The 24,878-nt window shown below is 45.3% G+C and overlaps 1 protein-coding gene across 3 annotated transcripts in view; it reads right to left on the reverse strand.

Moving 5' to 3' along the window:
* CYFIP1 (cytoplasmic FMR1 interacting protein 1) overlaps positions 1–24,878 on the reverse strand; it is a 67,896-nt gene that overhangs the window by 25,991 nt on the left and 17,027 nt on the right. Inside the window, exons 12-21 of one of the 3 annotated variants that reach the window (XM_089916961.1) lie at positions 17,756–17,878; positions 16,773–16,898; positions 9,957–10,123; positions 8,455–8,602; positions 7,122–7,275; positions 6,021–6,177; positions 4,370–4,466; positions 2,498–2,574; positions 2,281–2,389; positions 1,241–1,360 (exon numbers count right to left, since the gene is read on the reverse strand). In XM_089916961.1, the coding sequence (XP_089773087.1) occupies positions 1,241–1,360; positions 2,281–2,389; positions 2,498–2,574; positions 4,370–4,466; positions 6,021–6,177; positions 7,122–7,275; positions 8,455–8,602; positions 9,957–10,123; positions 16,773–16,898; positions 17,756–17,878 (1,278 nt within the window). Of the gene's footprint in view, positions 1–1,240; positions 1,361–2,280; positions 2,390–2,497; positions 2,575–4,369; positions 4,467–6,020; positions 6,178–7,121; positions 7,276–7,502; positions 7,651–8,454; positions 8,603–9,956; positions 10,124–16,772; positions 16,899–17,755; positions 17,879–24,878 lie in introns of those variants that run through there. The other 2 variants (XM_089916962.1, XM_089916963.1) reach the window with 2 other exon arrangements.

A 24,878-nucleotide genomic window follows, 5' to 3' on the forward strand; every position in this document is an offset into this window, starting at 1 on the left:
AAGAAGTCAAGGAGGAAATCAAAAAATACCTAGAAACAAATGACAACAAAAACACGACAATCCAAAACCTATGGGATGCAGCAAAAGCAATTCTAAGAGGGAAGTTTGTAGCAATACAACCCTACCTCAAGAAACAAGAAAAATCTCAAATAAACAATCTAATCTCACACCTAAAGGAACTAGAGAAAGAACAAACAAAACCCAAAGTTAGTAGAAGGAAAGAAATCATAAAGATCAGAGCAGAAATAAATGAAATAGAAACAAAGAAAACAATAGCAAAGATCAATAAAACTAAAAGCTAGGGAAAAGAAAAAAAGGTCTCTGGCTTGCATTCTATTTATAGTGGTCAAAACCTCAACCGAATCACATTAACACCAAGGGCAATGAAACACCATGCCCCAGCCCAAGCCAGGCTGAAGGAAGAGCCACTGTGGGCTCTGTGGCCACAGACAGCCTGGATTCTGAGGAAGCAGAGGCGGGCCCAGCAGACACCTGCCCCCCACCTGCTTCTCTAGGAACAAACAGTCTTCCTGGAGTTCTCACAAGCTCATTACCATTTGCCTGCAGCCATTATTCTTGTAAGATAGATTTGGCACAAAATCCTTAAGTTGCATTTCCTTCCCTGCTGGCAAAGGTCTGAGGACAATTGGATTTTCTTTCCTTGATCACTCTGCTGAGATACCCAGAGGGTTTTTACTTTTCCTTGAAAGTTCAATACTACAATGTTAACTACAGTGTTCTTTGGTGTTGGCCACTTTAGGTCTGTCTTCCCATGTATGCAATATTTGCTTCTAATATGTATTTATACTGGTTTTTATTTCATCAAAGTTTTCTTCAAGTAGCATTTTTAATGTTTGTTCCATCTCACTGCTTTGGTTTTTGTCTTCAGGGGCCTCTACAATATGTATGTTGAATCTTCACCGTCCACCATCTCCATGATCTTCTCTCAAATCCTTTCTGTCTGTCTTCATTTCTTTTTAATTTTTAAAACGTTCCTCCTTTCATTCTTTTGCCATATCTTTTGCCATAGTGAGGTGTAACTATTTGTTCTTTGAAGTCAATTTAGAATTGTGCATATGAAGAGCAGATGCCCAGGCAGGCCCAGCTCAGTGAGTGCACACCTTTTGAGTTCTATGCAAAAAATGAACCTACCATCAGGTCAATTTATCAATAATGACAAAAGTAGAAGTAGCTCCAACCCCCCAAATCTGCTGAGCCTGAGAAAAAGGAGAGCACTTACAACTATTGATGTCAGGTCTTCACTCTCAAATCGCCCAATTGCCAGTTCCAGGGATTTGTACATGGCGGTGGAGACGCGCTGAGTAATCAGACGATTGAGGTCTATGGACCTGCCCAGGAGCTGGGCACAGAGAGTGGAAAGCATGAACATTAAAAAACAAATAAGCAAGAGAATACGGATCTATCCCAGGAAACTGATTCCAAAAGATAAGACAGACAAATAACGTACAAAATTTAGATGACAGTATGATCAAATACCCTACTTTCCCAGAGCTGAAATTCTGCAAGTCAAAGCTATAAAAGGACTCTTATAGTGTACTTACACTTACATCACAGACAGAAACCCCAAGCCTCCCCAGAGATCCTGGAGAGCCTGGGTCTGGCACTTAGCGTACCCCTTGTAACGGGTTCAGGGCCACCTCCCAGCACAGAGCGGCCTGCGTGTGCCTTACCCTCACCGTGTCATAAGGATAAGTAGGAGAAAACTACTCCATCTCTACTGCAGAGTCCTAACAACATGTGCATACCTCAGTATCATTTCAATAACATAAAAATACAGGCAAAACCCTGGTGAAAATGTCCCAAAATGTGAATGGTGGTTATTTGTAGATAGAATTACATGAGATTTCCCTACAGTTTTCTGTATTTTCCTTTTGGTGATGTATATATGTTATTTTTAAAGAAACAAAAAAAAACAAGCACTGTATTATTACTCTCTGTGCTGGCCAAGAAGCAGTTCCTCCCCACCACTCTGAGCTGACTAGAGTCCACATCTTCTTTCTTTTAAGCTCTGTCTTTTGGGCTCCTGGAGAGGAGTTGTGCTTGGGCCAGGCCTCCTGGGAACTGCGCAGGGCAGCCTTCCCTTGTATGTCAGGTTATCCAAGAGAAACTGCTTATCTTTAAAACCTCAGCTCTTTACATGGATGGTCCCACAGCCACATACATACTGACATCTATTAAAACCTGAGGAGCTCTAAGAAAACCCCACTATTTCCACTGCTGGTTCCATGCCTCACCGTGCCCAGGAAAGGCCTGGCTCACCTGCACGTGCCTCTGCTTGAGCAGCGTCTCATAGCGATTAGATGGCGGGAGATGGATGGTTGCACCCTGATTCTTGCATTCTGATCGTAACCGTTTGTCAAGAAGCAAACTAGCATGGAAGGAAGAGAGGACAATTTCTCACGTGCTGTGAATTTTAATGGAAATGTCAGATCAAGTTGCCCAAGATTTTGTACCCAAATTACAAACACATACTCACCTTCCTGCCATAACCTTATAATATGCAAATATCTGGTCGGCCAGCTTATAAACAAATTGGTCAAAGCAGAGATTCACCTAAAGGAAAGGAAAGGAAAGCATGCATTAAATTTTGCTTCCCTAGGGAATTCCCTGGTGGTCCAGTGGTAAGGACTCTGCACTTTCATTGCCAAGGGCCCGGGTTCAATCCCTGATCGGGGAACTCAGATCCCCCAAGCTGTGCGGTACCGCACGTCCCTCGCCCCCCAAAAAAGCTTCCCTAAACCAAGATCAAATAACAGAACTTAAAATTTTTTTTTTGATCCAGCAATTCCACTTCTAGGTATTTAAATGGAAACACTAACTCAAAATGATATCTGTACCCCACGGTTCCTGCAGCACAACAGCCAAGACATGGAAACAACCTAAGTGTCCACTGATGGATAAATCGATAAAGAAGGTATGTACACACACACACACACACACACACACACACACACACACAAATGGAATATTACTCAGCCATAAAAGAGAAGGAAACCCTGCCATTTTCGACAACATAGATGGACCTTGAGGGTGCTATGCTAAGTGAAATAAGACAAATACTACATGATCTCACTTATATGTGGAATCTAAAAAAAACCAAAAACAAACCCATAAATACAAAGAACAGATTGGTGGTTGCAGAGGTGGAGCATGGGAGAACTGGGTGAAGGGGGTCAAAAGGTACAAACTTCCAGTTATAAAATAAATAAGTTCTGGGGATTGAATTAAAAAACAAAACAAAACCCCAAAACCCCAACCCTTGTTAAGGCAACTAAAAAAGGCTCTTATGAGAAAACAGAAACATCTTTACTGTCCAACAATAGCAGATTAAATCCATTTCATTGGGACCAGGAGTGACCACCACACCACCGCTGAAAATTATGTCAGAACCTTGCTTACTGATGGAGAAAAATGCTCCAATTCTCTTAAATACAATGGAATATAAGAAAGTCTCTGTTCTTCACGTGCTCCCAGGGGCTATCGTGCACTGCATCTGGGGGCAGCTCCTGATTCCAGGCTGTATGTCCCAAGAGCCGCTGCCCGTGGCCTCCTCTGGGCTCCCAACGTCGGTCAGAGTTGCAGGGTGGACACAGTCTGTGACTTCACCCTCAAAACTGTATCCTCACTTGCAAATGGGGCTAGCACATACACCCCGGAACTGGGATGAGGACACCCTGTGCTCAGAGTGGAGCTGCCCCAGGACCCACGGGTCTCTGTCCCAGCCCACCCTGCCTCACCCGGGAGCCCATGAAATCTCCCCAAAGAAGCACTTCCTGTGGTTTTTGTGAGGATATGGGGAAGGAGACCCAGGTGTATAATGTAATCTGCTGAGGTTAAATTCTCTTACATCTTGAGCTAGAAAATAAGATTTTTCTCCTTAGCTGCATGTACACAGACTTAATAATTCCACTTGTAGGAATTTGTCCTCAAGAATAATCCAGTACAACTAAAAAGATACGTGCAAGGAAGTTCATCAAAGCATTATTTATAATTAAAAATAAAAAGCCCAAACTAGAGAAATTAAATAGAGGTTGGTTCAGTGCATCTCTTCTGTACAATGCCCCTGCTCTAGACTGTGTTCATGAAAGAAACAGGCAAGATATGCAGTGTTCATGCCATGCAGTCACGTGAAAAGGATGACCCCCAACAGCTGATGTTTTAAGACCCCAATCATCCTGTGTGGATGCACAGAAAAAAGTGCAGATAGAAGGGTTCACCCCAAAATGTTTATTTCAAAGTGCATTCCATTGTTTGAACCTCCTTGTATTAAAAAGAAAGGTTGTTCCCTCTAACACTCAGAGGAAAAAGGAAATTTTTAAAAGTCTATTAAAAGTGCCTGGGCCCTCACCTCTGCCTCGATTTCGTCATAGAGAAACTGCTTGTTGAACCTGGTGAGGGCATAGTGGGCGCTATCGTTGTACAGGTCCAGTGAGTAGAGGACGTACCTGCAGAGTGGGAGAGAGGTCAGGCCAGCTGCCCACACAGGGTTTCTCGGCTCTCACACCCTGCCCTCCACGGGAAATGTAACGCTCACTGTCTTCCTCTCTCATGAGGAAAAACAATCTCTTACTTCAAATGCCAAACTCGGCTTCTGTGAGGGCCCTAACAGAGGCCCCAGCAAGCTGGCCAGACCCTTGGCAGGACATGCCTGGCTCAGCCACGCCCAGGGCACCTGGTGGGTCCAAGAGGGCCTCCTGCAACTTCATCTTCTCAGTTATCGCGTTTCAAAGATTTTCACCCCACTCTGCAGTATTTTTAATAACCACAAGAATGAATCGTTTTCTTATTTTTAAGAACAAACTGTCCAACTTAAAAAGAAAAACATACAAAGGTCCTGGGCCCCAGAGCTGACCATGAGCACACCTGGTATGGCCAAAGCCCCTCTCTCCCTGGCCAAATGGTGGTAGCCGATGGTCTCCAGAAGTAAGGTCCCTCTGAGAGCTTGAGGCACATAAGCAGAGGGCCCAATGTGGCCCTAGAGGCGCACACACGCTCATCAAGGCCTCTAACGCTACGGAACAGACACCACGGCTGCTGCAGAGTGAGGGAAGGCCACCCTCCTGACGTGCACAGGCAAGGACGGTGGCGGGAGGACCCGCTAGGCAGGGCCCCAATCTGCTCACTGCATGACACCCCGTTTGCTATTACTTTCCCTCCATGGACTTCATATTTTCAAAATCTCTGACCCCCTGCCCTGACCCTGAGCTTCAAACTCTAAACGAAGATGTTCAATGAACATTTCCTCTCCCAAATCCATCTGAGTCGGAGGCCATGCCACACACTACATGCCAGGCCACCTCTCCCCTTGCCAAGTTCCCGGGCCTCACAGCACCTGGACACAGTGGACTTAATTAGCTCTACTGCCTCAGCTCTGGATTCCAGTCTGAAGCCAAGACACCTGTTCCTTGTATTGATATCTGAAGTCTCACCCCAAGAATTACGACTTCAGGGACTTCCCTGGTGGCGCAGTGGTTAAGAATCCACCTGCCAATGCAGGGGACACGGGTTCGATCCTTGGTCCGGGAAGATCCCACGTGCCACAGAGCAACTAAGCCCGTGTGCTGCAACTACTAAGCCTGCGCTCTAGAGCCCACGAGCCACAACTACTGAGCCCACGAGCCACAACTACTGAGCCCACGAGCCACAACTACTGAGCCCACGAGCCACAACTACTGAGCCCACGAGCCACAACTACTGAGCCCGCACGCCACAACTACTGAAGCCCACGCGCCTAGAGCCCGCACTCTGCAACAAGAGAAGCCACCGCACCGCAACGAAGAGTAGACCCTGCTCGTCACAACTAGAGAAAGCCCGCGCACAGTGACGGAGACCCAACGTAGCCGAAAATAAATTAATTAAAAAAAAAAAAAAAAAAAGAATTACGACCTCAAATGAAGTGCTGAGAACAGTCACCCCTCCCCCACCTCCCGGCTCCCAAATGCCACCAAGGGCCTCAATCACATAGACAGGAGGCTGGGACAGGCTTCCAGGACACTCACTCCATCATCGACGCTTCCTTGGTCTCCAGGATGTGGTCTGTCAGGATCCAGGGCATGGACATCTCAATGGGGAACTGGATCCTCCTGCCCATGGTCAGCTCCAGGAAGAACTCTCGGAACCACAACTGCGAAAGGTCACAGCACTGCTGGAGCGTCTCTTAAGGAATTCAAATAACACCACATTAATATTCCGCAAGCAGAGAAGACCGCACAGGACAATGCGAGGGGGCGCGTGCCAGGCTCTTAGCCCTGAGCTGCGGACAGTGCACATGAGCAGGGAGGGGTCATGTGTGCCTTGCACAGTGTGGCCACAGGCAAAGCCACCTGGACGTGCTGATTCTCACTCACAAACAGAGCAGAGTCAGCGTCCAGCCCCACGGGCCCAGCACGGACACCACCGCCCACCAACGGGAGCTGGTCAACACTGCACACCTTCTGGTGGGATTTATTTTATACGGGATACAGACACAGCATTACAGGCACACTTGGTGCAGGTCTACCTAATGCAAAATAGATTGAAAAAAAAAATATTTCCATCCTTTTATGAAGAGAAAAACAAAAGCCTTACTATTACTCTAAACCTGCAGCACTTGCAGCCAAGATAGAGGCCTCCCACCCTGGATAATGGCTGCAGCACAGAAATAAACGTGGACGGCTCCACGATGACAAAGGGCATCCACACGTGCCCCGGTCACCCTAGGATGGGCTGTGCACGTCAGGTCACCTGCCACCTTCCACACATTGCAGTCGTGGGTGGCTTCTGATATTTATCACCACCTGCGTCTCGAGCCAGGTGACAGTCACATTGGCCTGTGTTGCTGACCCAGTTCAGGTTACAAAGACTTTGCGTCCAGGTCACTGGGCCAGCCCCGGGCCCACAGGCCTCACCCTTCTAAGGGCCATGCCACATGGAGGGAACCCCCAGCCGGCCGTGCATTTAAAGCAACAGGTGAGGGAATGTCACGAGGGTGGCAACTTGTGTCACTGCCTGGGTGCGTGAAGGGACCACAGCAGGGGCGACCAGGCAGGCGGAAGCATTCTAGATGGTGTTAGTGGTGTTAGAACATGCTGGGCCGGACACTGGTCAGCAGTAGCTCTTACCACTGAAATTTATCAAGTGGGTGTAGAAGAATGACTCGCGATGAAATTTTTCTATGTCCAATATGGTGGGCCCCTCGAGGCTACTTCTCAAGGTTTTCTTGGAACCACTTTTGTCTGCAATGAGGGACTCTAGCATGGTTCTCACCATGTAAAGCTGCATTATCCAAGGAAACATTTGTGGGGGAGAAAATATACATGGCACATTAGTTACGACAAACGCAGATAAACCACGAGGGGGACTGCCCCGTGGACACCGTGCCGGCTCGCAGGGGTGGCGCCCATCCACGAGGCCAAGTCGCTGCTGCTTGGGACAAAGAACTTGGAGCAGAACCCTTCGCCTCGGGCCGTAAATACCAACAAGAAAAACAAACAATGTCTTACCACCAAAGGTTAATAGAGGCGGATAGGTGTAGGACTGCCTCAGAAACGCGTTAACCACATGCAAGAGCCTTTCCGTGCCCACAGACTTGAGCTGCCTGAGCAGCTCAGCAGAGCTCAAGGACTCCGCCATGGTGCGCACCAGGTAGAGCTAGACACGGACAGACGGGAGAGCGGAGACAGCGTTAGTCACACGCAGCACAGGGCAGGGACAGACACGCGGACGAGTGAGGAGGGCGCCAGCGTGCTGGCAGACAGGGGACGGACAGACCCCGGACGGCACCCTCCCTGGGCAGCAATGACTTCCTTCCAGGTACCCCAGAGGTTTCATACACAGTCAGCAACATGCTCTGCTGGTAATTCTCTGAAAGACTGACAGAAGCGATTCTAAAAGCCCCCAACACAGAGATGATGAGTAAGAAGTACAAAGTCCCAAAACAGGAGGGGAAAAGCCAAAGGGCATAGTAAATCAGGTATGAGGGTCAGAGAAAAGCTGCCTGGGGGCAGGAGGGAGCTGAGTATGCCAGAAGAGGGTGCAGTAGAGGTAGCTGAAGACCACAGACACACCAAAGCTATGTTTTTAAATTTCCAAAAATTTTATCTTTAGGAATGATCATTTTTAGAGCCAACATAAAAATTATAACCATACATTTAAACACCCACCAGGCAACACAGCATAAATACAGACACACAGACTTTCACCCACATTTTTGGGATAGGAGTTGATGCAGTCAAAGTTCTGCATGCAAATAACCAAACCCAAGAATCACAGGGTGTCTGCAGCCCAGAGTCACTTGGGCAAGGAATAAAGGAGCAAAAAAGACACAGGCAGTACTTTATCTGCCCAAGCAGACAGCGGTGGGGTCATTTCACTCCCAGCCCCCCTACCACCCCCCAGCTCAGGGTCAGCCCACTCAGGGGAACAGGCAGCGACAGGGGATCGGGGAACAAGAACCTGGGTGCTAGAGGGTCCCACGGCGCGCCGTGGCACTTTAATGTCAAAGCCGCTCTTGGGGTCCTTCTCGCCCCGCAGGGCCGGGTCGTTGAAGGGCTCGTGCCCTGTCTCCCAGTCACACACGGTCTTCCTGATGGCCTGCAGGACACTAAACCGCCCGTCAAGCTGTCAGGGCAGATGCAGTGCTGACAGGCTTGGCACCTTTACAGTCACAGCATCGCTTCGCCTCTCACACAGACAACTCTCACACATGAATCCCTCCGGAGGCAGGGGGGAGACGTGGTAATGGACCAGTCCAATGTGAAACTTTAAAAATAGATCGTTTTCTTGGGGACATTACTACCCTCAGGGGATCTAATGTAGTTGCATTTTGCATCAGTTAGCCCAGACGTGATGTTTTATTTCCTAAACACTGAGACATACTCAGGGCAGCAAGAGGACAGACCCCAAACATCACCCAGAGCTGAAACTCAACCTCCCTGCGAGTCATCCCATCTTCTAACTTGAATTTGAAGTCACCAGCACAATACTGGGGACTTTGCCCATGTCCCCAACTCACTTGGACATCGGGATGCCCCCACTCCCAACAGGGTTCCACCATTCGGAGTCTTCCACAGCGCCACCCTCAGGGCAGACGCCACACCCACACGCCCACCCTAATCACCTCACGGGGAAAGCTCTAGCTAAATCCAGAGTTACTGTAAGGCTACGCTGCACATTTCCCACGTGGTGAGGCTCCATCACAGTAAGCGTGAGCAAAACCGAGGCACTACTGAAAATATGAAAACCTTTACTAAGCCCTCCAGGAGAGAGAACAAAAACTGGGAAACCTCACAGTGTAAGATCTTATTAATGCTAAAGTCATACCATACCAGGTGACAATTATATAAAGCAACAAAATGAAATCAGTACATGTGTGAGCCCCTGTGAGCTTCATTTTAGGTAAATGTCTCTGAAAGAAAACTTTATCTAAAAGGCTAAACATTCATAGAAAACTAGCTCAAGATTGCTACAGGAACTCTACAATATGTATGTACTGGGTTGGCCAAAAAGTTCGTTCGGGTTTTTCTGTAGCCTCTTACGGCGAAACCTGAACAAACTTTTTGGCCAATGCAATAGTTTTTGACTCATTTGTAAGACAGGCGAGAAGGAACAGAAGCAAAAATACTGAAGAAATGGGAGATGAGATTCTGGGTTGTGTGTCCCTACAGGCCTGGTGAACAGAACTGCCAGACAGATTTTGAGACACCCAGGCCCCAGATAAGCACACCCTTGTCCCTGGGTCTCCAGACTGCCTGGACCTTCTGTAGTTGATTTATTGTGGGTTGCTCAGGTTAATAATTGGACCCACTGCATTACATTTAGAGGAAATTCACCCAAAGGGTGCCTGGAGGTTGAATATAAATGCACTTTATGAAAATGTTAACTCTACAGCTGTTCAAACCTAAGCTGATCCTTCAGTTTTGGATGACCGTGCAGGAAGTGTGTGCAGCAGTGCTGACCTCTGGATGACGTTTTTCTTCTTCTTGATGGCCTGCCTGAGCGGCTCCCTGAGGGTGACCTGGGAGAAGTCCTGCAGCGCGGCGTAGACAGTGTGGCGGATGGCATGGTTGAACACGCTCTCCATCCTGCCCATCAGCACCTGCAAGCCTTTGATCATGGCGATCACCTGAAGGGGCACGGACACATGATCTTCAGTGTGCTGGAGGGTCACAGCTGAGCTCCATGGGCCTGACACATGCCAGGCGACTGCCTCCCCCAAGCACCGGGCCTCTCCCTGGCCTCCTGTGTTTCTGCTCTGCACCTGCAGCTGTCCCTGTTCCTAGGTCTGACCCCATCAGACCATGAGTGCTTCGAGGGCAGGGACAGATCTGCTTGGCCTGGAGCCAACATGGGGATTTGGTAACTGACTCAAAATACTGCTGAATGCCTTAGGGTGCACCTCTCTGTGAAAGACTTCAACAAAACAGAAAAAGATTCAGGAAAGCAAATTTGTTATTATCTGGACAGGAAGAAAGAAGTTACAAGCTTGTAACCCAAATCCCATCTTTAAACCAGCGGTCCCCAACCTTTCTGGCACCAGGGACCGGTGTCATGGAAGACAGTTTTTCTGAGGATGGGGTGGGGGGGAAGGTTTTGGGATGATTCAAGTGCATTACCTTTATTGTGCTCTTTATTTCTATTATTATTACATTGTACTATATAATGAAATAATTATACAACTCACCATAATGCAGAATCAGTGGGAGCCCTGAGCTTGTTTCCCTGCAACTAGATGGTCCCATATGGGGGTGATGGGAGACAGTGATACCCGAACTGTGTTGCTTATGTCCAGTCTACTCCGTAAGATGCAGCTTGCCACTTGTCACTTGCCACTCACAGATAGGGTTTTGATACGTGTCTGCAAGCAATTGATTTATTATGGTCTCTGTGCAGTCAAACCTCTCTGCTAATGATAATCTGTATTTGCAGCTGCTCCCCAGTGCTAGCATCACTGCCTCGGCTCTACCTCAGATCACCAGGCATTAGATTCTCATAATGAGCGCACAACCTAGATCCCTCACATGCGCAGTTCACAGTAGGGTACGCGCTCCTATGAGAATCTAATGCCGCCGCTGATCTGACAGGAAGCAGAGCTCAGGCAGTAATGCGAGCGATGGGGAGAGGCTGTAAATACAGATGAAGCTTCGCTCGCTCGCCTGCCGCTCACCTCCTGCTGTGTGGCCAGGGGGTTGGGGACCCCTGTATTAAACAATAATGGCACAGTGAATTAATATGCATAAAAAGGTCAGAAGAAAATGCACTGAACTGCTTAAAGTTCATTTTTGTAATGGCATCAGAGACATGATCCTGTCCTCATCTCACATGTGTGTTTTCTCTGTTTGCTTTGAGGATTTATATGATGAATCTGGGTTGCTTTTCTAATGAGAAAAAAAAAGGGAACTTTTCTATTTAAAACAGCAAATTCGGGCTTCCCTGGTGGCGCAGTGATTGAGAGTCCGCCTGCCGATGCAGGGGACACGGGTTCGTGCCCCGGTCCGGGAAGATCCCACATGCCGCGGAGCGGCTGGGCCCGTGAGCCATGGCCGCTGAGCCTGCGCGTCCGGAGCCTGTTCTCCACAACGGGAGAGGCCACAACAGTGAGAGGCCCGCGTACCGCAAAAAAAAAAAAACAGCAAATTCTCCAACTGAAGTTGAATTGAATTGAAATTCACAGCAATCTGAATGAAAATGAAATTACTATATATTCAAACTTATGGGATGTAGGAAAAGGTGTGCTGAAAGGTAAATTTGGAACTTTGGATGCATATATTAGAAAACAAAAAAGCCTAAAGATAATAATAACCTAATACTGATCACCAATTTATAAAAAGGTAAAACAAAATAACCCCTTCCAAAAGTAGAGGGAAATGAATATCTAAAAGCAAAAATTAATGAAATAGAAAACAAGCATATAATAGAGGGTGATCAACTAAGATAAAGCTGTTTTATAAACAAACAAACAAATGCTCAGCAAGACTGATCAAGAAAAAACAAACAGATAAGGCACGAATTACAAGCATTACAAATAAAGAGGGGACACTACCACACGATTTACAAATATTAAGAGATTATGAGACTATACTGGAATAGGATAAACATACAGATCAGTGGAACAGAATTAAGAGTCCAGAAATAAACCCTCACATTTATAGTCAATTAATTTTCAAAGAGGGTGTGAAAATAATTCAACGGGTTAATATTATCTTTTCAACAAACAGTATTGGTACAACTGAATATCCACATGCAAAAGAATGAAGCTGGACTCCTGTGTAGGAAAGGGTCATCTCAGCAGGCCTGGGATGACCAAACCCTGCACATTCCCAGGAAAGGTCTGGCCCTTGGTTGGCTCCTAGGAACCAACTCTGAGCCACTGGAATACTCAGCCTGAAGAATGTCTGTGTGCCTGAGGCTTTGGGCCATTGCAATAGCAGTTTCACCAGATATTTTATGCTAACAATGTGATTTATAGCAAACAGCTGTTTTTGCTCTGGATCTGGAGTCTGAGTAGCTGAGGTCAATCGTGCATGTGCTACATGCCTACATTACTGACCCTCAATAAAATTCCTGGACACCAAGGCTCAGGTGAGCTTCCCTGGTTGGCAGCACTTTGCATCTGTTATCACCCATCACTGCCAGGAGAATTAAGCACATCCCCTGCAGCTCCAATAGGAGGGGGACACTGGAATTTGCACCTGGTTTCTCCTGGACTTCACCCAGGTGTCTTTTCCCTTTGCTGATTTTAATCTGTGTCCTTTTGCTATAATAAATCATAACCTTGAATAGAACAGCTACTTAGTCCTGTGAGTCCTTCTAGCAAATCTAGCCTGAGGGTGGTCTTGGGGACCCCTGACAGAACACCCTACCTCACACCATAAAAAAATTAACTCAGAATGGATCACACCTCAAATATATGAGGCAAAACATAGGAATAAATCTTTGTGACTTAGGTTAGGCAGTGATTTCTTATGATGTGACACCGAAAGCACAAGTAACCAAAGGAAAAATTGAAAAACTGAACTTTATCAAAATTAAAGACTTTTATGCTTCAAAAGACCCCATGAAGAAAGTAAAAAGTTAATGGGAGAAAATACTGCAAATCATATGTCTGATAAGAACTGGTATCTAGAATATATAGAGAACGCAATAATAAAAAGACAACTAATTCAATTAAAAAATGGGCAAAGGATCTGATCAGACATTTCTCCAAAGATATACAAACTATCAATAAGCACAGAAATTAGTTGTGCTAATTCAACAGCATTAGTTGTTATAAAAATGCAAATCAAAACCACAATGAGATACTACTTCATATCTAGTAGGATAGCTGGAATCAAAGGACAGATATCAGGGGTTGGCAAGGAGTTGGAGAAAGTGGGACCCTCTAGCACTGCTGGTAGGAATGTAAAGTAGTGCTACCACTTTGCAAACCACCTGGTAGTTTCTCAAAATGTTAAACACAGAGATACCATATGACCCAGCAATTCTACTCCTAGGTGTATCACCAGAAGGAACGAAAACAAGTCCACACAAAAATCTATACACAAAAGTTCACAGCAGCATTACTCAAAAGTGAAAAACTAAAACAATCCAAGTATCCATCAGCTAATATGGATAAATAAAATGTGACATATACATACAATGGAATATGATTTGGCAATGAAAAGAACGAAATACTGATACACGTGTGAACCTTGAAAATATTATGTTAAGTGAACGAAGCCAATCACAGCCACGTATTGTATGAAATGCCCAGAATAAGCAAATCTACAGAGTCAGACGGTAGACGGGTAGCTGCCGTGGGATGAAGAAAGGGGAGAATGGGGGTGGGGGGGTGACTACTAATGGGTTCCTTTTTGAGGCGACAAAAATGTTCCAAATTTGATTGTGATTGCACAATTCTGTGAATAGGTATCCCCGAAGCACTGGATTTTACACTTTAAACGGGTGAACTGTATGGTATGCGGGGGGAAAAAGCTGTTACCAGTAAGATGAGAACTTACTATAAAAAACTGTGTCAAAAATTAGAAAATTTAGAAAGATTCTTAGAAAACCTTTGAAAATACAACTTACCAAAACTGATACGAGAAGAAACAGAAAATCTGAATACCCCTACATATAGCAAAGACATTGAAAGTTTCAAAAACCATCCCATAAAGGAAAAGCTTCACCAATAAATGCTAGAAAACATTTAAGGAAAAAAATAATATCTTACAGAAACCACTACAGACAACAGAAAAGAAGGAAGTGCTGTGAGCCATTTTACAAAGCCAGCATCCAAAAACTAGAGTGGAAGGTTATAAAAAAGCAATGTTACCCACTCCTCAGGTGTGGGCTAAGCACAGTGACTTCCTCCCCAAAAGCGCCCTATGAAAGGGGGCGATGGCCAGTGTGGGTAACCTCAGCCAGGTGACCAAGGGCAACACCAGCAATGATGGACCACAGTGACAGCATGGACCTCGCATGTGAGGTGATGAAAACAGCTCTGTGGTCCTCCTTCGCAAAAACTACAACCCCAGTCTAATCAAGAAAAGAACATCAGATAGGGCTTCCCTGGTGGCACAGTGGTTGAGAGTCCGCCTGCCGATGCAGGGGACACAGGTTCGTGCCCCTGTCTGGGAGGATCCCACATGCCGCGGAGCGGCTGGGCCCGTGAGCCATGGCCGCTGAGCCTGCGCGTCCGGAGCCTGTGCTCCACAGTGGGAGGGGCCACAACAGTGAGAGGCCCGTGTACCGCAAAAAAAAAAAAAAAAAATCAGATAAATTCCAATTGAGGGACATTCTAAAAACACCTGACTAGCACTCCTCAAAACCGTTAAGGTCATCACAAACAAGGAAAGTCTGAGACACTGTTGTGACCTAGAAGAGCCAAAGGACACAAGACTGACTATATGTGATGTAGGATCCTGGATCAGAGGAAGAATGTTATAGAAAAGTGAGGAAATATGAATAAAGCAAGGGCTTTAGCTAATAATAATGTATTGATACTGGCTTATTAAAAATGTAACAATACTAATGTAAGATGTTAGTAATAAGTGAAAATGGGTGTGGGGTATATGGGAATTCACTGTACTACCTTTGCAATTTTTCTGTAAATCTAAAAGTATTCTAAAATGAAACACTGAAAGAAAAAAGTATTATCAAAAGCCACTCTTACTCATGAACCTTAATGCAAAATCCAAATCAAAATATTAACAACTTATATCCAGCAATATATAAAGAGGATAATATATCATGATCAAGTTGAGTTTAAACCAGGAATGCAAGGGTAGCTTAACATCAAACTGGATCCAAAAAATCCTATCAGTGTAAATCTACCACATTAATGGAATAAAAAAGTCAAAACTACCTCAACGGATGCAGAAGTGTTTTATAAAACTAATATAAAATCCATGATAAAATCTCTTAGCAAACAAGGAATAGAAGGCCACTTTTCTGATCTGAGGAAGGGTGGCTATAAGGAACCTACAGCAAATATATCATACGGTGAGATGCTGAAAGCTTTCCCTTTGAGATGAGAAACAAGACAAAGATGCCTGGAGCCTCCTTCTATTTAATGAGTAGGAATCCTACCCAGTGTGATTAAAAAAAAAAAAATAGAAGGGGGAGAAATAAAACTGTCATCATTTCCAGATGATATGATTATATAAGTAGAAAATCCAAAAGAATATATGGGTAATTTATTATAATTAATAAGTGAGTTTAGATAAGTTGGTGGATACAAGGAAAATACAAAAAATAATTCTGATTTTAAACATCAGTGATAAACATTTAGAAAAAAATTAAAATACACCATCAAATATCAAATACCTAGAAATAAAGCCAACAAAAGGTGTGAAAAAGTTTTACAGATGAAAAGAGATCTTAGAGAATCTTAACAAATGGAGGGACATACCAGATTCATAAAAGACTTAATTTTATAAATTTGTCAATTCTTCCTAAAATGATCTATAGGTTTATTCATATCCTCATAAAAAATTCTAACAGGTTTCACTGGGACATGGAAAGGTGATTCTAAAATGTTTATGAAAATACAAAGAGCAAGAATAGCCAAGGAACTCTTGAAGACAGAAAGACCTGCTTTACCAGACACATGATTAACTATTGTAATTAACACAGAGGGGTGTTAGGAAAGGATAGACAAACTGACCAGTGGATTAGAACATGAGCAGAAACACACCTGCCCAGGTATGGTCACCTGACTCACAACAGAGGCGGCAAGAAGAGCAGTTGGGAGGGTTGGTGGGGACATTTCAGATCCAAATGTGAAAGCAGAATAAGACATCCAGAAGACAACATAGGAGACATCTTCATGACCTTGGGGTATGCAAAGATTCCTTAAATAAGGCAGGAAATGTACAGCTACAAAATCTACATCCAAACACTGGATGGCAGAGCAATTAAGAACTATTCATCCAAAGGGTCCTAATGACAGTGCAGAGCTGGGGACCACACAGCTGTGAAAGGGGCTCTTCTCCCTCAGACACCCAGGTCCTGGCTCACTCCTCTTGTGTGTGGCCATAAGGAAGCTGCTGCAGCTCCCAGGCTCTCACTCAGAACATACCCCGACTGCCCCAGGGGAGTGTCCACGCAGAGACCGGGAACCCACAACCTATTTTACTCTCTGTTTTGACAACTGTGACAGATGCAAAGGGCCGCCCTACACAGATACAATGACATCAGATAAGCAGTTCATTCATGTTTTTGCCTTTGCTTTGTAAAGGGAAGACAGTTTCAGGCCAGAGTCAAAGAAGGAAGAGAAAGCAGACAAAGCACACCTCCACCAGGGCGAACTTCTCCTCGCTGGTGTAGTTGTAGCGGGTGGCACGTTCATACTCCTCGGCGTTGTCAGGGCAGTCCTTGTTGGAGTACTTGTCGGTTGGGTGCACAAGTTTCCACGAATACTGGTGTGGTCAAAAAGAGGGGAGACAGCCACACTGAATGCGAAATGCTTAACTGCTGGTCTGACTCACAGGACCATCACCAAAGCTACCAAAGGTCAGCCTTCTATTGTTCACTGAGTCTGAAAGTCACACAGCGGCATGTGTGCTCGCACACACATGCATACTATACATGCACACATGGGCACATGCACACTACACATGCACACACAGACACCACACACACGCACACATAGTCCATCTCCATAAAACTGCAAAATATTCTGGCAATGTGACTTCAGGTTCAAGTTAATACATCAGAAACTTAAGACATACATCAGGTAAAAAGGCCTGGATATTTTATGTGGAATATCTAAGACTATAAGCGTTTCATCAGCATTTCTAAAAGAATCAGCCTTTCAAACAATCAGGTACCCATCCAAATATAATCATCCTTATCTGAGCAAAATAAACAACAAAGGGGAAAATCCTCTATGACTTATGGGTATCCAAATCTTTCTATGCATCAGAAACCACTTTACTAATCCTAAACAAAAGAAACTGACGGCTAGAAATACACAGAGTGCTGTTTAAAAAAAATGAGCATTAAAAATCATCATAACAATACAAATTTAATTCTATCAATGTTTTAAAAGATAAGGCCCTTTATTTGCATTATATGTAAATGAAGTGTACATTGAGCCGTCTTAGAAACATTTAATATATACTCTTATTTCTAGTGCCAAAGATAAAAAGCCAATTTGTTCTCGATCCAAAGACCAAAGTTAATGCAGAAAAAATATAATTTAGTCAAGTTTGGGAAGAAAAGCACTTCTAACCAAGTAGGGAGTGCATTTCCAAATAAAAGTGAGAGTGCCCACCACTTCCATCACGTGAGCACTCCACTGGGACAGCAGCTGCAAGCCCTGCAGCGCCAGGTCGAAGAGCTTCCGGTACTCAGCATCCGTCTTCTGAGCCTCCTGGCGGCCTGAGCCTGTGACCACCTAGAGAAGACAGAGCATCAAGAAGTCACAAACGTCCAAGAAACCACCTATCAAACCCAATCTAGAAGCCTACCCCAAATGCACACTCACAAAGTAGAAAATGATATGAGCACAAGACTCTTCAGTGCATCAAAAGGCAGAGCAACTGCAGAGCCCACATGATGGGCACACGTAGCTCAAAACACAGAGAAAGGCTGCCACAGCCTGCGCTGGAGGGGTCTGCAGACCTGGTCCTTCCTGAAACATGCGCACAGCATGTTTCTAACTTAGCTAATAAAGGAAAATGTGCTCACATGTGTATTTGCTTATATCAAATAATGAAAACTTAGATTTAAGAATGTTTATCTACAGGCCAGGAAAGCAGAGGGTAGAGAGGAAGGCAGACTTTTCTGAACATACCTCCTCTGATAGATCTGACTTTAGAACCACATAAACAGTTTATATATTATGATATAAAATTAAATTAGGGGGAAAAAGCAATCCCCCAAACTCAAACGCAAAATGAAACAATGAACTGAGCTGTGTAGGACTGAATTGGCATTGTGACCACAGAGGAACCATGTAGTGTAAGTGCCTAACATTAAGGTTTTGGTTTTGGTTGCCAAGGCATCCATTTCAAAGACATCCATCTTGAATAAACAGATTGCCAGCTACCCAAGTAGATAAAGTGCCAGCCTACCCATGAAGTTCCCCTTGTAGAAAGCCCATGGTGACCTAGATAACTGCCAACAGTGCTTTTCCCCTCCCACACCTTCAACCCTGCTCTTACGTTTTAAATTCACAAACAGTGAACCCGTGAAACCCTAGGCACCCCAACCTCAGCCCTGACAAAGGCAGAGCCCCAGGTCTGTGCTCCCTCCCTCTCTACCTATGACCTCGCTTTGGGGCTCTGGGTGTGCTGTGTACCCTCTAGGACCTGTGAGTAATCAAACTTGTTTCTCTCAAAGTTCCCTGATGGTCACTGCGGAGGGTATGTGGCAATCGTGAGGACCACAAGGGCCAGTCCAGCCACAACACTGGCTCTGGTGCGGGCTGGAGGTGGGGTGTCTGTGGGGACTGCCAAGAGGAGTACAGGTCCAGGCATCACTATCTGTAGGCTGAGACCAACACAAAACAAACCACTTCAGTGACTTTGAAAAATAACGATTTCATGTAACATCCCTAGAGGAAGAAATCTAAGGACAAAATTAACTGCAAAATAAACCTGAAGGGCTTCCCTGGTGGCACAGTGGTTGAGAGTCCGCCTGCCGATGCAGGGGACACGGGTTCGTGCCCCGGTCCGGGAAGATCCCACATGCCGCGGAGCGGCTGGGCCCGTGAGCCATGGCCGCTGAGCCTGCGCGTCCGGAGCCTGTGCTCCGCAACGGGAGAGGCCACGGCAGTGAGAGGCCCATGTACCACAAAAAATAATAATAATAATAAAATAAAAATCTGAATTTCTAGTAATTGTTATTAGCAGTGCCAGTACTGCTATTTTTAGTGCCAGTACTGCTATTTTAAGACTGCTGAGTGTATACTGAGACATATAATCTGACCCCAGTCAAAATATGCTGGGCTTCCCTGGTGGTGCAGTGGTTGGGAGTCTGCCTGCCGATGCAGGGGACGTGGGTTCGAGCCCCGGTCCGGGAAGATCCCACATGCCGCGGAGCGGTTGGGCCCGTGAGCCATGGCCGCTGAGCCTGCGCGTCTGGAGCCTGTGCTCCGCATCGGGAGAGGCCACAACAGTGAGAGGCCCGTGTACCACAAAAAAAAAAAAAAGAATGCTGGAGTCTTTAAGAACGAGGACTTTCACCATGGGAGAAAAAAGAAAAAGGCAGAAGGAAACTGAAGTAGACTGACTAGAAAACAGTACTCAAAAAGCTGGTTTGTTTCTTTAGATATGCTAGGGAATCAATTATTTTAACACCTGATGCATAAAGCAAAGGAATCCAGCTCTGGAAGGCGCAAGGAGCTGAGAGGACCACCAAGCTGAGGCCTGGTGAAGTCTTGCATCAGGGCAGGGGATGCAGCCATCCACATCCCAGAGAGTCAGCTGGACCCCCCAGCAGCCCTCAGCATGGCCACCGAGAGGCCAAATGGGCCGGGACAGTGGGAGCTGACTATGACCAGGGCCCTGAGCCGGCAGCGTACAGGACACACAGGGGACAGAAATCATGGCAAATGACACCAGAGGGAATGAGGGAGATGGTGGGGACAGGCATGTCAACCAACTGCAGTGTATGGAACTTATTTGGGTCCTGAGGCACACAAACCTGGAAAAATACACCACTAATGATAATGAGCAAACAGGGGAAATCTGAACAATGACCCGCTATTTAATATTAGGGAATACATTTGTTGGTTTTTTAGGTGGGACGGTATTATGGTTATATGTTAAAAAGGGCCCTTATCTTATAGAGACACATGGGAAATACTTTCAGAGAGAGTGCTGTGTTATCTTGCATTGCTTCAAGCTAACCCAGACCGAGGCACAGGGTTGGAGGAATAATTGAAAAGGGGTGGGTGATTAAGCTCAGCGTGGCACCTGAGGGGCCAGGACTGGTCTCCCCCTTTGTATGCTTGAAAATTTACATAATGGAGAAATTGAAAAACAAACAAACAAACAAAATTTATACCCAGAACCTGGCTCTGGTCACTGTTAGAAAGTGAACAGATCTGGGGGCTCTTGAGGACTCAGCGTCTGTGTACACCTGCACTGACATTCTCATGAACTATTCAAACCCAGCCGCTGTCCCTGCTCAGTACAAATCCTTACCCTCTAGTCAAAAGAAACTGAGCAAACAACTTGAAAATAAAATTTAAAAGATAATTCCATTTACAATAGGATCAAAAGGAATAAAACCCTTAGGAATAAATGTAACAGAATAAGTACAAAGCTCGTACTCCGAAAATGATAAAACATTTTTGAAAGATATCAAAGAAGGACTAAACAAATGGAAAGACATCCCCCATGTTCATGGATTGGAGGTCTCAATCTTGTTAAGATGGCAATACTCCCCAAACTGATATACAGATTCAGTGCAATCCCTATTAAAATTCCAGATGCCTTATTCTGTAGAAATTGACAAGTTGATCCTAAGATTCATATGGAAATGCAAAGGATCCACAAATAATCTGGACAGAGATGACAAAACAATCTTTAAAAAGAAGAACAAAGCTGTAGGGCTTATATTATCTGGTTTTAAGATTTACTATACAACTGTAAAATCAAAACAGTGTGATAGTGGCCTAAGGACTGACAAAAGGTCAATGGAACAGAACGGAGAGCCCAGAAATAAAGCCTCAGGAGTAGAATCAATTGATTCCCCCCATCACCCAGTTTTACTGAGAAATAACTGACACACTGACACACAACTCTGTATTAGTTTAAGGTGTACAATGACTTGATTTGATATGCATATATTGTGAAATGATTATACAGTAAGTTAACATTCACCAACTCACATGGTTACAATTTTTTTCTTGTGATGAGAACTTCTAAGATTTACTCTCCTAGGAATTTTCAAATATGCAATACCGTATTGTTAACTGTCGTCACCATGCTATATATTACATCCCCAGAAATTATTTATCTTATAACTGAAAGTTTGTACCTTTTGACCATCTTCACCCATTTCTCCCACCTCTTGCCTCTGGCACCCACCAATCTGTTCTCTGTACCCGTGAGTTTGGTTTTTTTTAGATTCCACGTAAAGTGATATTAAATAGTATTTGTCTTTCTCTGTCTGACTTATTTCACTTAGTATAATGCCCTTTAAGGTCCATCCATGTTGTCACAAATGCCAGGATTTCGTTCTTTTTAAGATTTTTTTGATGTGGACCATGTTTAAATATTGAATTTGTTACAATATTGCTTCTGTTTTATGTTTGGGTTTTTTTTTTGGCCACGAGGCATGTGGAATCTTAGCTCCCTGACCAGGGATGGAACCTGCACCCCCGTCATTGGAAGGCGAAGTCTTAACGACTGGACCACCAGGAAAGTCCCAGGATTTCCTTCTTTTGTATGGCTGAATAATATTCCATTGCATTCTGTATGCCACATTTTCTTTATCCATTCATCTGTCTATAGACACTTAGGCTGTTTCTTTGCTTTGGCTCTTGTAAATAATGTTATAATGAATATGGAGGTGTACAGTCACTTGATTTCTGTTGAGGGTGCCTTCAGTGGGGAAAGAATGGTATTTTAAAAACAGTACTGGGGGGGGTTCCCTGGTGGCACAGTGGTTGAGAGTCCGCCTGCCGATGCAGGGGACACGGGTTTGTGCACCGGTCTGGGAAGACCCCACGTGCCACGGAGCGGCTGGGCCCGTGAGCCATGGCCGCTGAGCCTGCGCGTCCGGAGCCTGTGCTCCGCAACGGGAGAGGACACAGCAGTGAGAGGCCTGCGTACAGCAAAAAAACAAAAAACAAAACAGTACTGGGAAAACTGTATATCCACATACAAAAGAATGAAGTTGGACCCTTAACTTATACCATATTAAAAAAGTAACTTAGGGCTTCCCTGGTGGCACAGTGGTTGAGAGTCCGCCTGCCGATGCAGGGGACACGGGTTCGTGCCCCGGTCCGGGACGATCCCACATGCCGCAGAGTGGCTGGGCCCATGAGCCGTGGCCGCTGAGCCTGTGCGTCCAGAGCCTGTGCTCCGCAACGGGAAAGGCCACCACAGTGAGGGGCCCGCGTACCCCAAAAAAAAAAAAAAAAAAAAAGTAACTTAAAATGGATCATAGATCTAAATATAAGAGCTAAAACTACAAATCTCTTAGAAGAAAACAAGGGGTAAATCTTTGTGACTTGGGTTAGGTAATGGTTTCTTCATTATGACCAAATGCACAAACAACCAAAGAAAAAATAGATAAAATTGGACCACATCACAAATAAAAAATTGTGCTTCAAAGGACACCATCAAGACAGCAAAAAGACACAGGAGAAAATATTTGAAAATCGCGTAACAGATAAGGGATAGAATATAAGAACTCACACAACTCTACGGTAAAAAAAAGGTAAATAACCCAATTTTAAAATGGGCAAATGACTTCAAGAGACATTTTTAAAAACTGGCCAATGAGCACATGAAAAGATACTCAGTTTCATTAGTCATTAAGGAAATGCAAATCCAAACCACAACCAGATACCACTTCGCATTCACTAGGATGGCCAGAATCAAAAAAACAGACAGCAACAAGTGCTGGCAAGGATGTGGGGACATCAGACACTCCCAGACTGCTGGTGGGTGTAACATAGTGCAACCGCCTTGAAAACAGCCTGGCAGTTCCTCAAAATGTTCAACACAGAGGTGCCATAAGACTCAGCAATTCCATTCCTAGATAGCTGCCCAAGAGAAATGAAACCTTATGTCCACACAACACTTGTATGTGGATGTTCACAGTAGCATTATTTGTAACCCACTGTCCATCAGTCAACAGCAGATGAACAAACAAACAAAATGTGGTGTGTCCAAGCAGTGGAGTATTATTCAGCCATAAAATTATTATAAATATTATAAATAAGCCATAAAATTATTGATACATGCTATAACATGGATGAACCTTGAAAATACTATGTCAAATGAAAAAAGCCAGTCACCAAGGAGCACATATTATGATTCCATTTATATAAAATGTCCAGTAGGCAAATCCATAGATAGAAAGTAGATCGCCATGTGCTAGAAGGAAGGGGAATGGGGAGTGACTGCTATGGGTGCAGAGTTGCTCTGGGAGATGATGAAAATGTTCAGCAATGGACTAAAAACCTTTCAATTGTATAATTTAAATCAGAGAATTGTCTGGTATGTGGATTATGTCTTCATAAATCTGTTTAAAAATAAACTGTGCAAAGCTTTTAAAGGTGGATCTCTTTTCTCTTATTAAAATCATCATCTATGGGCTTCCCTGGTGGTGCAGTGGTTGAGAATCTGCCTGCTAATGCAGGGGACACGGGTTCGAGCCCTGGTCTGGGAGGATCCCACATGCCGTGGAGCAACTGGGCCCGTGAGCCACAACTACTGAGCCTGCGCGTCTGGAGCCTGTGCTCCGCAACAAGAGAGGCCGCGATAGTGAGAGGCCCGCGCACCGCGATGAAGAGTGGCCCCCGCTTGCCACAACTAGAGAAAGCCCTCGCACAGAAACGAAGACCCAACACAGCAACAATAAATAAATTAATAAACTCCTACCCCCAACATCTTCTTTAAAAAAAAAACAAACATGCATATGCCCTTTTTTAAAAAACAAAAAACCATCATCTGATTATAAAGGCACAACAGCAGACACCAGAAGGCACACAGGAACCATGCACGCTGTCAAGTGCTCCTATCTGGAAAGGTAGAAGCCAGCTCTCTGTGTTGTTTGAGAACATCTCAGGAACTCAGTTTACAACTAAATCATAAGTCCTGGGGACTGGCCCCCACCTCTACTCTCCAGGCTGCACTGGCCTCCGCAGAGGGGTGAGCTAACGTTCCTCATGGGGAGTCGGCTGCCCACCTGGGGTCCGCAAGGAGGCGACGTCCCCCAAGCATTGGGACTGTCTTTCAGTCATCTTGGTTACATGATGACAAGTGCTTGGGGGTGAGGGATGGAGTGCATATTGTCCTGCAATGAGCAGGACCAACAGATTGTTCCCCCCAAATGTAATGGGCCTCCCGAGAACCCCGAGGTACCGCAATCTCGGAAACCAGACCTGCGTATGTGGCCCCAAGTCCCCGGGTCCCTCTAGACCACCTGCAGCACCCACGCCACTGACCACCGCCCTGACCCTGACCTCAGTGCCCGGTCCACTAAGACGTGAGAAACGACACTCCTGCTGCCGCTCCCCCTGGCTCAGACCCCCGTGCCACCCACCCCATGCGCGAGCAGCAATGGCCTGAAGCCAGGCTTGGGGCAGGTGTGGGGAACGTGACCGGCCCAAGCAAGGACACAGAGAGTCCAGCTTCAAAGCTGGAAGGAATTAACAAGGCCCACGGCCGAAGAGACCCCACTTCCTCCAACACGCAACTCCAGGTCTCCTC

Source organism: Delphinapterus leucas, chromosome 8 (assembly GCF_059928025.1).
Source record: "Delphinapterus leucas isolate spDelLeu-1000000601 "Yukka" chromosome 8, BTC_Dleu_Yukka2, whole genome shotgun sequence".
Classification (NCBI taxonomy): domain Eukaryota; kingdom Metazoa; phylum Chordata; class Mammalia; order Artiodactyla; family Monodontidae; genus Delphinapterus; species Delphinapterus leucas.